We start from the raw sequence: 11,034 nt of genomic DNA, 5'->3' as shown, positions 1-11,034 counted from the left end.
AGAGGACAACAGTTACCAGTTGCAGTCTGAAATGGACTACGGTCAGAAGAACGAAGATCAGCTGATGATTTCAAAATATAATGACAAACCTCCTGCAAACTCACTAGCAGTAACTAATGAACTGGGTCAGGAATTTGACGGTGATTCTTCAGTGTAAGGGTACGATTATGACACACGCTTGCCGAACCCACTAAAACAATACATAATGAAGCGTCAAAGAGTTGCTACTCTACGTTTAAAAAATTAAAAGAAAATTTAGCAAAAAAAGGAATAATTAGGTCCCTTCCACAAACTGAGTGTACAAATGGCTTCAAGATTTGACATTTACGTTGGAACTTTACTGAAGACACAAAGATGATTGAAAAGGCATATATTTGACTTACAATATGCAACAGAATTCGGTGACAACAGGAAGTTGTCGAGCTGTTTAGTGGTCGCCAGTCCTTCTCCGCAAATGATGTTTGTCGCAGGACTGGAGAGGGGACAAAAACACGTCGTATATCTCGTATATTTCATATTATCACCCGACAGATTTTTTGCAATAATAACAAACGAACGCGTGGATACCGTGGATTTTGCACGTGTTCCTCAAGCAAGGAATCTTTGGTGAAAAAACAGCTGAGAGAACTACATCCCTCAGAGAAAAAGGTGCTTCAAAGCGAAAACCTTTGCCGAGCAGGTAAAACGCCTGGACCATTACAGTGTGCATTTGTCTGAAACGAAGCTTTGACGTGACCGACCAGCCGCAAAATAAACGACTGGAAGATAAAAATAATAACCTTAATTAACTCTTTAGCCATAAAGTTACTTTTTTTATTGATCTTAGGTATCCAAAATGGCAGAGATGAAGTTAGCACGCCTCCCAGCTAATCCACAAGAGGATTGCCAGGTGAAAAAAGTTTTTACAGTGCTGTACCTAAAGCCACATACGTAATGAAGGCATATTAGTCCTGTTTTAGGATTCTTAAATTTTGTATATTTTTTTGTTTCCTTTCAGTACATCCAACTGAAAGAGTCTGTACGAGTTACAGCTTTCACTGACCGAGTACTTCTGCACAATTCTGACGATTTATCACCATGGACAGAAATCTTCTTTTGAGGACTCAAGGTCTTTATCAGCTTATCCTTCCATTGGTATTTCTCTTACAAAGAAATCGTTTACTGAAAACGAATTTGTTAATCATTCACTGTTGTAAGGAGGTGCTCCAACTGCAATAGTTTGACACTTTGATTATTACAGTCAAACCCTTCAACCTTAAATATTAACAAGCATGATATGCTCTACACTATTCTTCCTACATTTTAAAAGGTACTGATAAAAAAAAAGTTGTCAACAAATAAAAACGTTGTTTTCACTCATAGATCATTTCCTTTTTTCACGACTGTTAGGGGTTAAACTCCAAGACATATCATAATACAGACATTAATATCTTCTAATTGTCTCTTTTACAAAGCTTTATACAGACTGAAAGACCGCAAAGATTGGCCTTGGTAAGCACTCTTAAATTCAGTTTGGTAATCTTTTGCAACGTTGTTTTTGAACCTCACGCTACGTCCTCATGTTAGATGCTATTCACCAATACATATCCAAGTGGGAAGAACTGCATTGCATTTTAATTTTATGGATTAAAACTTTGTATTTTACAATTTTCTACAGCTAAGTACTACAATACATATTTAAAGATCCTTATTATTGTTCTCTGTGTGTAGGAAAACCAAAAAGAACAAGAACTTCAGACTGCTTCATTTATTAAGAAGGAAATGGACAGAATACTAGTAAGTAACATCAAAGGAAAGAGATTCTGATATTAGATAAAGTCAAGTATCTAAGTTTTTTTTCCTGTTTACTACAGAAAGATCCAGCTCACCATGGCAGGGATGAGACTGCCCCAAATAGAGAACTACTAGACGCTTTTAAATGTCTGTGGACTTATTTTCAGTTAAATGAAGGAGCGGGCACACAAAGAGATCCAGCCATACCTTCGTTTGACAGTATTTACCAGCCCAGCAGGTAATTTGGACAGTTAACCACTCTTTCCAACTATATCATCACTTTTTTGACTATCTGATCCTCATGAATGAAACTTTGTTATCTGTGTTCGCACCTTTAAATTCAATAAACTTACGAGTATGATAACTGAAGGTGTAACTTCTTCACCTATTTGTTATACATGTAATTCAAAACTAAATTTATACGGGTTAAATTAAAACTAATCTTCTAATACTTTATTCTTACACAGCCATTACCATGCCCAAGAATGGGGAGAAACTGTATTGGTAAGTTAAATAAATGACAAAAACTCGATAAAATCTTAGAAAAAAAACAATGAAGTAGCATTATGATCCAAGGGGAACTGGATAGCACTGTTAGAGAACTGGGGAAAGATGTTACAGGCAACATTGTCAGTTGGCCTTCAAAAAAGGACATCTTATTAATCCCATAATCTTTTCTTTCTTTTTTTTCTCGGTAATTCCACCAATAACATTTCAAAAATCATATAGCCATATCACAGAGTATATTCAACTTCGGAGCTGATGAAAGTCCTGCCATCTACCACATGGGCGTGGCAGTTAAATGAGCTCTGTCAAATGGTTTACATGGCTCCTTTGTTTAAATCTTTTGTAGTGCAACAGAGGTTTGAAAGAAGACTGTGAAGTTGTCACTCAGATTCTTCAACAACAAACAGGATTGCTGAAAACTAGTGGAGTGAGTAGATTTCAAGCTTTACTTGATTTCTATTAGGAAAAAGAACCTACACTGAAGCTCAGCTTTGTCATGAAACTCACTGACATCAGCTTAATTCAGGTTATTCGTACATCAACCCACAGTTTTGTCTCTTGAAATTTACTTAAACCAGGTTAACAACTTTCTTCCTATTTGTAATGTTACTCTTAAAATGCCTGTCGTACTAACTAGCATGACCATTTACCAAGTTTGGTCTGGTACTTTTTTTATTTTAATGTTAAGGAGAACGTTTTTCCAGAAGAATTTCGCTAAAGGATAACTTTCAAGTCATTTTCTTTTTCTACTGTTTATTAACAGCAAATTGAGACCTCAGAGGAAATTAACCAATCCCTAACAAGAATACATACCTATCTGAAGCAAAAGACAATAAAGCCAAGTCCTTCAAGGCCGACCAGGTAGCTCAACATATTAAGTATTCCAAATGGAAGAAACTTTATGAATACTCAGAGCATTTAAATAACGGCCATTTTAGTGAACTTCAATCAAGCGTTATCTTTCGTCCAAGACAAAAAATTGAAGAGAAAATAACTGCTGTTAGCCTTAAAGTTGGGGTGACTGTTTTATTTCCATAAGTATTAGTTGTAAGTGGAATATCCTCCTTTCTGACCCTGTATGTTTTGAGGAGTGATTGGTAGATTTTCATTGAGTTCTGCCACTGTATACATGCATGTATCAAGTTGGGGTGACTGTTTTATTTTCATAAGTATTAGTTGTAAGTGGAATATCCTCCTTTCTGACCCTGTATGTTTTGAGGAGTGATTGGTAGATTTTCATTGAGTTCTGCCACTGTATACATGCATGTATCAAAAAGGCCTTATATTTTCAGTAGTTAAGCAACTTATACTTCTCTTACTTAAGATACTGCATACAAACAAGTTTTTCTACGTTTATTGTTTGTTAAATCATGACTACCCTGAAGCTTTCTTTTATATTTCAATACAGCTACGAAGCGGACAAAGTCTTAGAAGATTTAGACTGGGTATGTACATTTTACGAAAGGAGCTGTAACAGTTGCAACTAAACCTAGAAGAGCAAATATCTCTTTGTAAGCTATATAATCTCTTACCCATCATTCTGTAAAGCAGCCTCCAAATGTAGTCATGGAGTCCATATATCATCGTAGTTACCACTGTAGGATAGAGAAATGGTAAATGTAGATTAAACAAAACAAAGATTTAGCTTTTTAAGAGCGACTTCCTGTAAATACCACGGATAGGTGTGCAAGATGGAAAAATCGAAATCCCCCAAACTTTGTCACAACAAAGCCCTTTGGAAACTATTTTAGAAAATACAAGACTCAGTTCGTTTGACTTAATATTTTCCAAAATAATAATTTTTTTTAATTTTCACCTTCGAGAGGCCTTCAAACCACCGAAAAATGTGCTTGATACCCTCGCTTCGTGAATGGAAACGGAAACTAATACCATAACTTTTCTTACATTAAACAATTTTATGATCCTTCCTTTCTACCTAAACGTTGTTACAATTTCAAAAGATTTCAATCTGATTTTTTAATATTTTTTCAAAATTACCCTCTAAATCAGCATTATCGCAACCATCAATTTTGCCATTTTTCAACGGCGAAAATCCCTTCCTGGCACATGGCTTTCATTAGAAAAATGGTATTCCAGAGAAAGAGCAATGTTTCCCCTATCAATCTGTGAAATAAAATTCTGGGGCAATTGAAACTGGGAGTTTTTACAACGGAAAACATTTACGGTACTCGCGTGATTTACGACCTCTGAACTTGCAGTTGTCGTGATGAATACAAGCGAGAACCTAGACAGCACTTGAAACTCTGACGCAAATTCGCCCCTTTTCCGCCAGTTTAAACACCAAAAACGATTTTAGATTTCACAGTGGTAAATTTTCAAAAGGAAAAGCAATTTTATTGTGCGAAAGTGTGCTATGAACTTCTTGAGTACAAACAGTTCCCTTACGTGCGTATTTGTTTACTTTTGCCGTACACATATGTACAAAACGGCTAATAGTGTCGGTAGCTATTCTTTCAAATGCTCTCATTTCTCATGAACCAAATCGTTATAGCTATAAAAAAGGAAAACATTTTGACCTACCTCACATTATTTGACAACAGACCCGAATCCTTTACTGCCTTTAGCCAAACGAGATTGCGTGACAAAGAACTTTGAGACCCAGGTTATACCGCGCAGACAGATACCATTCCGAAAAAGAAACTCACGCGGAATCTTCTGTAGCTATAAAAGCGAAACATGTAAAAAATTAAAATCGTTAGTTTCCTTGACTTATCTGCCAGAGCGACCCTGCAAACGTAACACTAAAAAAATATTTTTTCGTCAAAAAGACTATATAGGGGTAGGCCCTTATACAGTGGAGCCGCGATATAAAGAACCTACGAATGATTTTCTTTACCTCGATAATAGTAAAATATGCCGTAAAACCTATATTAAAGCCCCATGTCAAATAACCCCCCTCCCTCTGATAAGCCCCCCACCCCCTCTATCAAGCACCCGCTTCCCACCCGTAATTATTCTTCACTAATAAAGGAAAGACTGTATTAATCAATCACGACCGTAAAGGCTTCGTGTGGACTGATCCGGGATGGTTTATTTACCAACTGGAAGTTCGGATTTGATTATGATTTTCGACTGCATGACCTAAAACTTCCTGTACTTGAGCTTTTCCACATTGTATTCTAGTTCTTTATGGAAAAGCGATACCATCGTAGTTTCTAAATTAAACTCTATTAAGCCCCTCCCCCTCAAATGAGCTTGAAATAATAAGCCCCCCGGGGGAGCTTAATAGAGGATTTACGGTATGAAAAAAAAACCTCGATATAACGAAACCTCGTTGTAGCGAGCAAATTTCAGAGGCACTCAACGACTGTTTTCTGTAAAATATATCTTCGGAGAAGTTGATATTGCCTAGAATTTTCTATAGCTTGAGGACGCCTAAAAATTTCTAGATGACGGTTCCGTTCCTGTTCAATTTTCGAAGGTTATCTTATATCTTAATTTTTCACTTTTTACATCCCAGGTTAGGCTAATTTTTCATAGAAAAGAGGAAGCCTAAAATGTTCGGATTCAAACCTGTGATTGTGAGAGGAATCAGAAAAATTCTCACTTCGTGATACGTTAAATTGCATCTAAAATTTTTGGGAAAATAATACTGAAGCCCTTGTAATTTCGAAAATGCTCAATGCAAGTTCCCCTAGGATGACCGAACAGGAACAAATTTTACAAGCCGCTTAGAATGCATTTCTAGATATCTAAAAGTAGTCTGGGTACACCATTGAAAAATGTTTTCAATGAATTTAGAAGGAAACCGTCGTTGGGTGGCTCAGAAATTTTTTTAGTCCCTTGGCCCTTCGTTAAATCGAGGTTCCACTGTAGTCTCTTGTTTTCATCACGCTCGTTTTAAAATACGATTATGAATTCCTTACTTGTATTCTTAGGAAAAAGCGCTAAGTCGTAGTCTAAAATGTCATCCGTCCCTTCCCTCCACCCTCTAAGGGGCCACAGCAGGTTTCGGAGTGGGGCGAAGACACGCATAACATTTCAGACTAGACATGGTGGGGCTAAAAAAAACCTGCATAACTTTAGAGCACCTCTTGTGTTTAAATTTTCTGTAGTTCTGGCAAACTCGAACAAGTTTTGCATTTCTGAGGAACGTTTTGCCAAAATATAGGTTATGGCACATGTCAAGCCAGAAAAAGTGAGCAGTTTGATAGAAAATGTCAAGTACGACTGAACAACGCCCGTAAAAGCGCCCCTAATGACTCGGGCGGGAGGGGGAGGTTGGGTGGGGAGGGGAAACTCTGAAATTGAGCAAAGAGGACCTAGCTCTAAGCATACCGCCTGCTTTTTAGTTGTCCGTTTCCCTTGGCAATAATTTTTACCTACAGTTTCGAGCAACTCTTTAAAGGAGATTGCAAGCCCGTATATTTGGGCCCGTCAGGAACGCTCAGCGGTAAAACCAAAGATCGCGCCCTCAAAAAACTTATTTTAACTTACTAAAAGCTGTTTTTTCTTGACCTATTTAACTTTTCGTTAGGAAAGAAGAAAAGGAATCAAATAATTAGCGTATGTATAAAACTATCAAGAAATCTCGAAATTCTGGGTTTTCTAAGAGAACAAATACTTTCGAAAAATTTAGGAGAAAGTCCGTGGACTGGAAATAACTCGCTATCAATTATCCGAAGATATCCGAATATCTCACTTTTCAAGCCCACGTTAATTCGCTTCATTTTTGAGGGGAGCCAACATTAGCCGCGCGACTGTTATTTTTTTGCGCCTGGGTATCTCACGTTATGCTTACGCGTATCCGCAAGTGTGTCTTACATCCTACGCTTACGTAAAGGTTATATACCTGGAACGATGGGGTATGTGATATATTCACCTGGTACCGGCCCGAATGCTACGTGTGTAAGACTATTCCTTTTCAGATTTTCAATAGCAATGCAAAAACCAACAGCTTTCAGTTAGTGCGAACGGCCTTTCCTTCTCTTTTATTTTCTTTTCCTTTTTTTTCTCAAAAACGCAGTTTTGTTTCAAGGTGCGAGGGGCGCGATCATTGGTTTCACCGCTCGAGCGTTCCAGGCGGACGCAACTATACGGCTTGCAATCTTCTTTAAAGAGTTGCTCAAAAATATGAGCCAAATTTATCTCCAAGGCAGAATCACAGCTAAAGCGCAGACGGTATGGTTAGAGCTAGGTCCCCTTCGCTCCATTTCAAAATTCTCCCCCCCCCCCCTCCCCCTGTCAGAATCATTAGGGGCGCTTATACAAGCGCGGTTCAGTCGTACTTGACATTTTCTATCAAACTGCTCACTTTTTCCTGGCTTGACATAAGCCTATATTTTTCCCAAACGTTGCTCAGAAATGCAAAACTTGCTAGAGGTTGCCAGAACTACTGAAAGCTTTGCTTTTAACACCAGAGGTGCTCTAAAATTATGCAGTTTTTCTAGCCCCGCTTTGCCCATTCTGAAATGTTCTGCGTTTCTTCGCCCCACCCCGAAACGGGCTGCCGCCCCTTAGAGGGTGGAGGGAGGGGACGGATGACATTTAAGACTAGGAATTAGCACTTTTTTCCCCCTAAATGTCATTTTTCTAAGGATACAAGTAAGGAATTCATAATCGTATTTCAAAATGTGTAAGCAGGCGTTTATGGAAAGTAAGAGAATATAAGGGCCAACCACTTCATAGTCTGTTGTGGAAAATACGTTTTTTAGTCTTACGTTTTCATAATCGCTCTAGCGGATAAGTCAGTGAAACTGAGGATTTTGATTATTTACATGTTTTGCTTTTATAGTTACAGAAGGCACCGCGTGACTGTGTTTTTCGGAATGGTATCTGTCTTCGCGGTATAACCTGGGTCTCAAAGTTCTTTGTCACGCAATCTAATTTCGTTAAAGGCAGTAAAGGATTCGGGTCTGTTGTCAAATAATGTGAGGTAGGTCACAACGTTTTCCTCTTTTATAGCTTTATTGATTTGGTTCATGAGAAATGAGAGCATTTTAAAGAATAGCTACCGACACTAAAGCCGTTTTGTAGATATATGATAACTGTTACAAATACGGCAAAAGTAAACAAATACGCACGTAAGGGATGAGTTGTAGTCAAGAAGTTCATAGCACACTTTCGTACAATAAAATTGCTTTTCCTTTTGAAAATTTACCACTGTGAAATCTAAAATCGTTTTTGGTGTTTAAACTGGCGGAAAAGAGGCGAATTTGCGCCAGAGTTTCAAGTGCTGTCTAAGTTCTCCCTTGTATTCATCAATACAACTGCAAGTTCAGAGGTCGTAAATCACGCGAGTACCGTAAATGTTTTCCGTTGTAAAAACTCCCAGTTTCAATTGCCCCAGAATTTTATTTCACAGATTGATAGGGGAAGCATTGCTCTTTCTCTGGAATACCATTTTTCTAATGAAAGCCATGTACCAGGAAGGGATTTTCGCCGTTGAAAAATGGCAAAATTGATGGTCGCGGTAATGCTGATTTAGAGGGTAATTTTGAAAAAATATTAAAAAATCAGATTGAAATCTTTTGAAATTGTAACAACGTTTAGGTAGAAAGGAAGGATCATAAAATTGTTTAATGTAAGAAAAGTTATGGTATTAGTTTCCGTTTCCATTCACGAAGCGAGGGTATCAAGCACATTTTTCGGTGGTTTGAAGGCCTCTCGAAGGTGAAAATTAAAAAAAATTATTATTTTGGAAAATATTGAGTCAAACGAACTAAGTCTTGTATTTTCTAAAATAGTTTCCAAAGGGCTTTGTTGGGACAAAGTTTGGGGGATTTCGATTTTTCCATCTTGCACACCTATCCGTGGTATTTACAGAAAGTCGCTCTTAAACTGTACAGTGATTTTTCTTTTAATTAAAATATAATACAAATACCTTACTATATGTAGAGATATATAATAATCATTTTTAATCATATGCATGTATAATTAACATATTACCATGATCTTAATATTTTACATTGTGGTGTAATAATATATGTTATAGTGGCGTCAATTCATACCAATCTAAAAGGCTTCATGTGATGTTTAACTTTTAAAAATGCAAACACACACTTAATGAACAATTCCAAAGTAATCTAATTGCATTCAAAAATTTAATAAGTTTGGCACCCTTCGTAGAGTAATATACATACAGAGCAAAACTATGGTCTAGAAAACATGCAAAAACGGTCTCTAAAAGAAGCTTTTATCATGTTTTGAGAATTTATTAATTCCAAAAAAATTCCCTTGTAGGAATATTATATTTTTATGACAAAAGAAACTTCCAAGGACTGATTTATGAGCTTGAGGTGTAACAATATCTACATAACCAGCCCCCAGGCAAACAATAAAATAGTAAGAATCCCGTATTTAAGTTATCACGTAAGCAAGAAAGGTAGGGAAGGGCCTTCATAAAAGAACCATCATAGTGTGATTAAAATGAAATAGCTAATTTTTTTGTTCATTTTCTTTTCACTCGCAGATACTGAGATAAATTGGATAAATTGGTTGAATGGTGATGATTGGATGGTACCTTAAGATTGACACTGAAGACTGGTGTTGCTTGTATTTAAAGACCACGCGGTTCACATAAATTTTCATTAATATAATAATGACATTTTGGAAACATCAGAATATTTTCACTTTGCTGGTTGTTATTTTTGTATTTGTTTTCACAAGACATCTTACTTATAATCATCCTGCGTTCAAATTGATATTTAAGTTTTGCAAGTATTTGTCTAAGTTCAGAATTATTACGATGATATCCTAAGTTGTAATTGTGAAAAAATTAAATGAAAGTTTCCGTTTTTTCCTGAGAGAAAGTCATGTACCCAAGCAGTTTGATAACCAGAATGAACAATAAAATATTTTCTTGTGTTTGGACTATGGACTTCATGGTGGGGGGGTGGGGGGGGGGGGGGGGGGGGCAGAGAGAAACCTTAAATTAGCCCAGGAATATGAGTGTGAACTGTCGATAACTTTCAAATTCCATACCAAAAAAGAAGGATTTGGGCCAGGATCAACAATCCTGGTCAAAACGTTTGCGGATAATGATACAAGGACCATGCCAAATGGTGTTGCAAACATATAGACATCTGACCAAAACACCTCAACGAAAGTCATCAAAAAGCTCTCAAAATACAAAGGTCTTGAGATTAAAACCACAAGAATGGGGGGAATGAGGACAGAGACTGTGCCGGTTATTGTTGGTGCACTGGGACTTATTAGAGAGGGAATGGACCAGAATTTAGGAAAGATCCCACGAGCCAGTAACATTAATGAACTGCAAAAGACCTCCTCCTCCTCCTCCTCCTACTACTAGTACTACTACTCCTCCTACTAATACTACTACTCCTCCTCCTACTACTACTTCTACTACTACTACTACTACTACTACTACTACTACTACTACTACTACTACTCCTACTCCTACTCCTACTCCTACTCCTACTCCTACTCCTACTCCTACTCCTACTCCTACTCCTACTCCTACTCCTACTCCTACTCCTACTCCTACTCCTACTCCTACTCCTACTCCTACTCCTACTACTACTCCTACCACTACCACTACCACTACCACAACCACTACCACAACCACTACCACTACCAGGACTAGGAAGTTCCTAACTATGTACAAGACCCATGTATGTACAGCACCCCAAATCTCACGTGGAAAGGCTGTACCCGCCCAGAGCCAAAGGAGGAAGAGAGCTCACACAACTGAAGCTTTCCTACAAGACAATCACTATCGGTCTTGATAAATACCTCCAGGAGACGGAGGACACCCTCCTCCTCTCTGTCAAA

The 11,034-nt window shown here is 37.6% G+C and overlaps 1 protein-coding gene across 1 annotated transcript; it reads left to right on the top strand.

Moving 5' to 3' along the window:
* Window positions 1–1,015: 1,015 nt before the first annotated feature.
* Window positions 1,016–10,024, top strand: LOC140928420 (uncharacterized). The gene is made up of 9 exons (XM_073378170.1): window positions 1,016–1,108; window positions 1,455–1,491; window positions 1,711–1,776; window positions 1,854–2,011; window positions 2,241–2,277; window positions 2,627–2,707; window positions 3,044–3,141; window positions 3,689–3,725; window positions 9,713–10,024. The coding sequence occupies exons 3-9, from the start codon at window positions 1,762–1,764 to the stop codon at window positions 9,722–9,724; spliced, it is 438 nt and encodes a 145-aa protein (XP_073234271.1). The 5' UTR covers window positions 1,016–1,108; window positions 1,455–1,491; window positions 1,711–1,761; the 3' UTR covers window positions 9,725–10,024.
* Window positions 10,025–11,034: the final 1,010 nt, after the last annotated feature.

The sequence above is a fragment of the Porites lutea genome, chromosome 2, assembly GCF_958299795.1.
Source record: "Porites lutea chromosome 2, jaPorLute2.1, whole genome shotgun sequence".
NCBI classification, from domain to species: Eukaryota; Metazoa; Cnidaria; class Anthozoa; order Scleractinia; family Poritidae; genus Porites; species Porites lutea.
Note: the sequence above shows the minus strand (reverse complement) of the source record. Positions and strands in the feature narration are given on the sequence as shown.

What these genes read in the sequence shown, in the direction of transcription:
- LOC140928420 (XM_073378170.1), top strand. An exon ending in AATGGGGAGAAACTGTATTG is followed by an intron (nt 2,278 to 2,626) that starts GTAAGTTAAATA and finishes AATCTTTTGTAG; the next exon opens with TGCAACAGAGGTTTGAAAGA. An exon ending in GATTGCTGAAAACTAGTGGA is followed by an intron (nt 2,708 to 3,043) that starts GTGAGTAGATTT and finishes GTTTATTAACAG; the next exon opens with CAAATTGAGACCTCAGAGGA.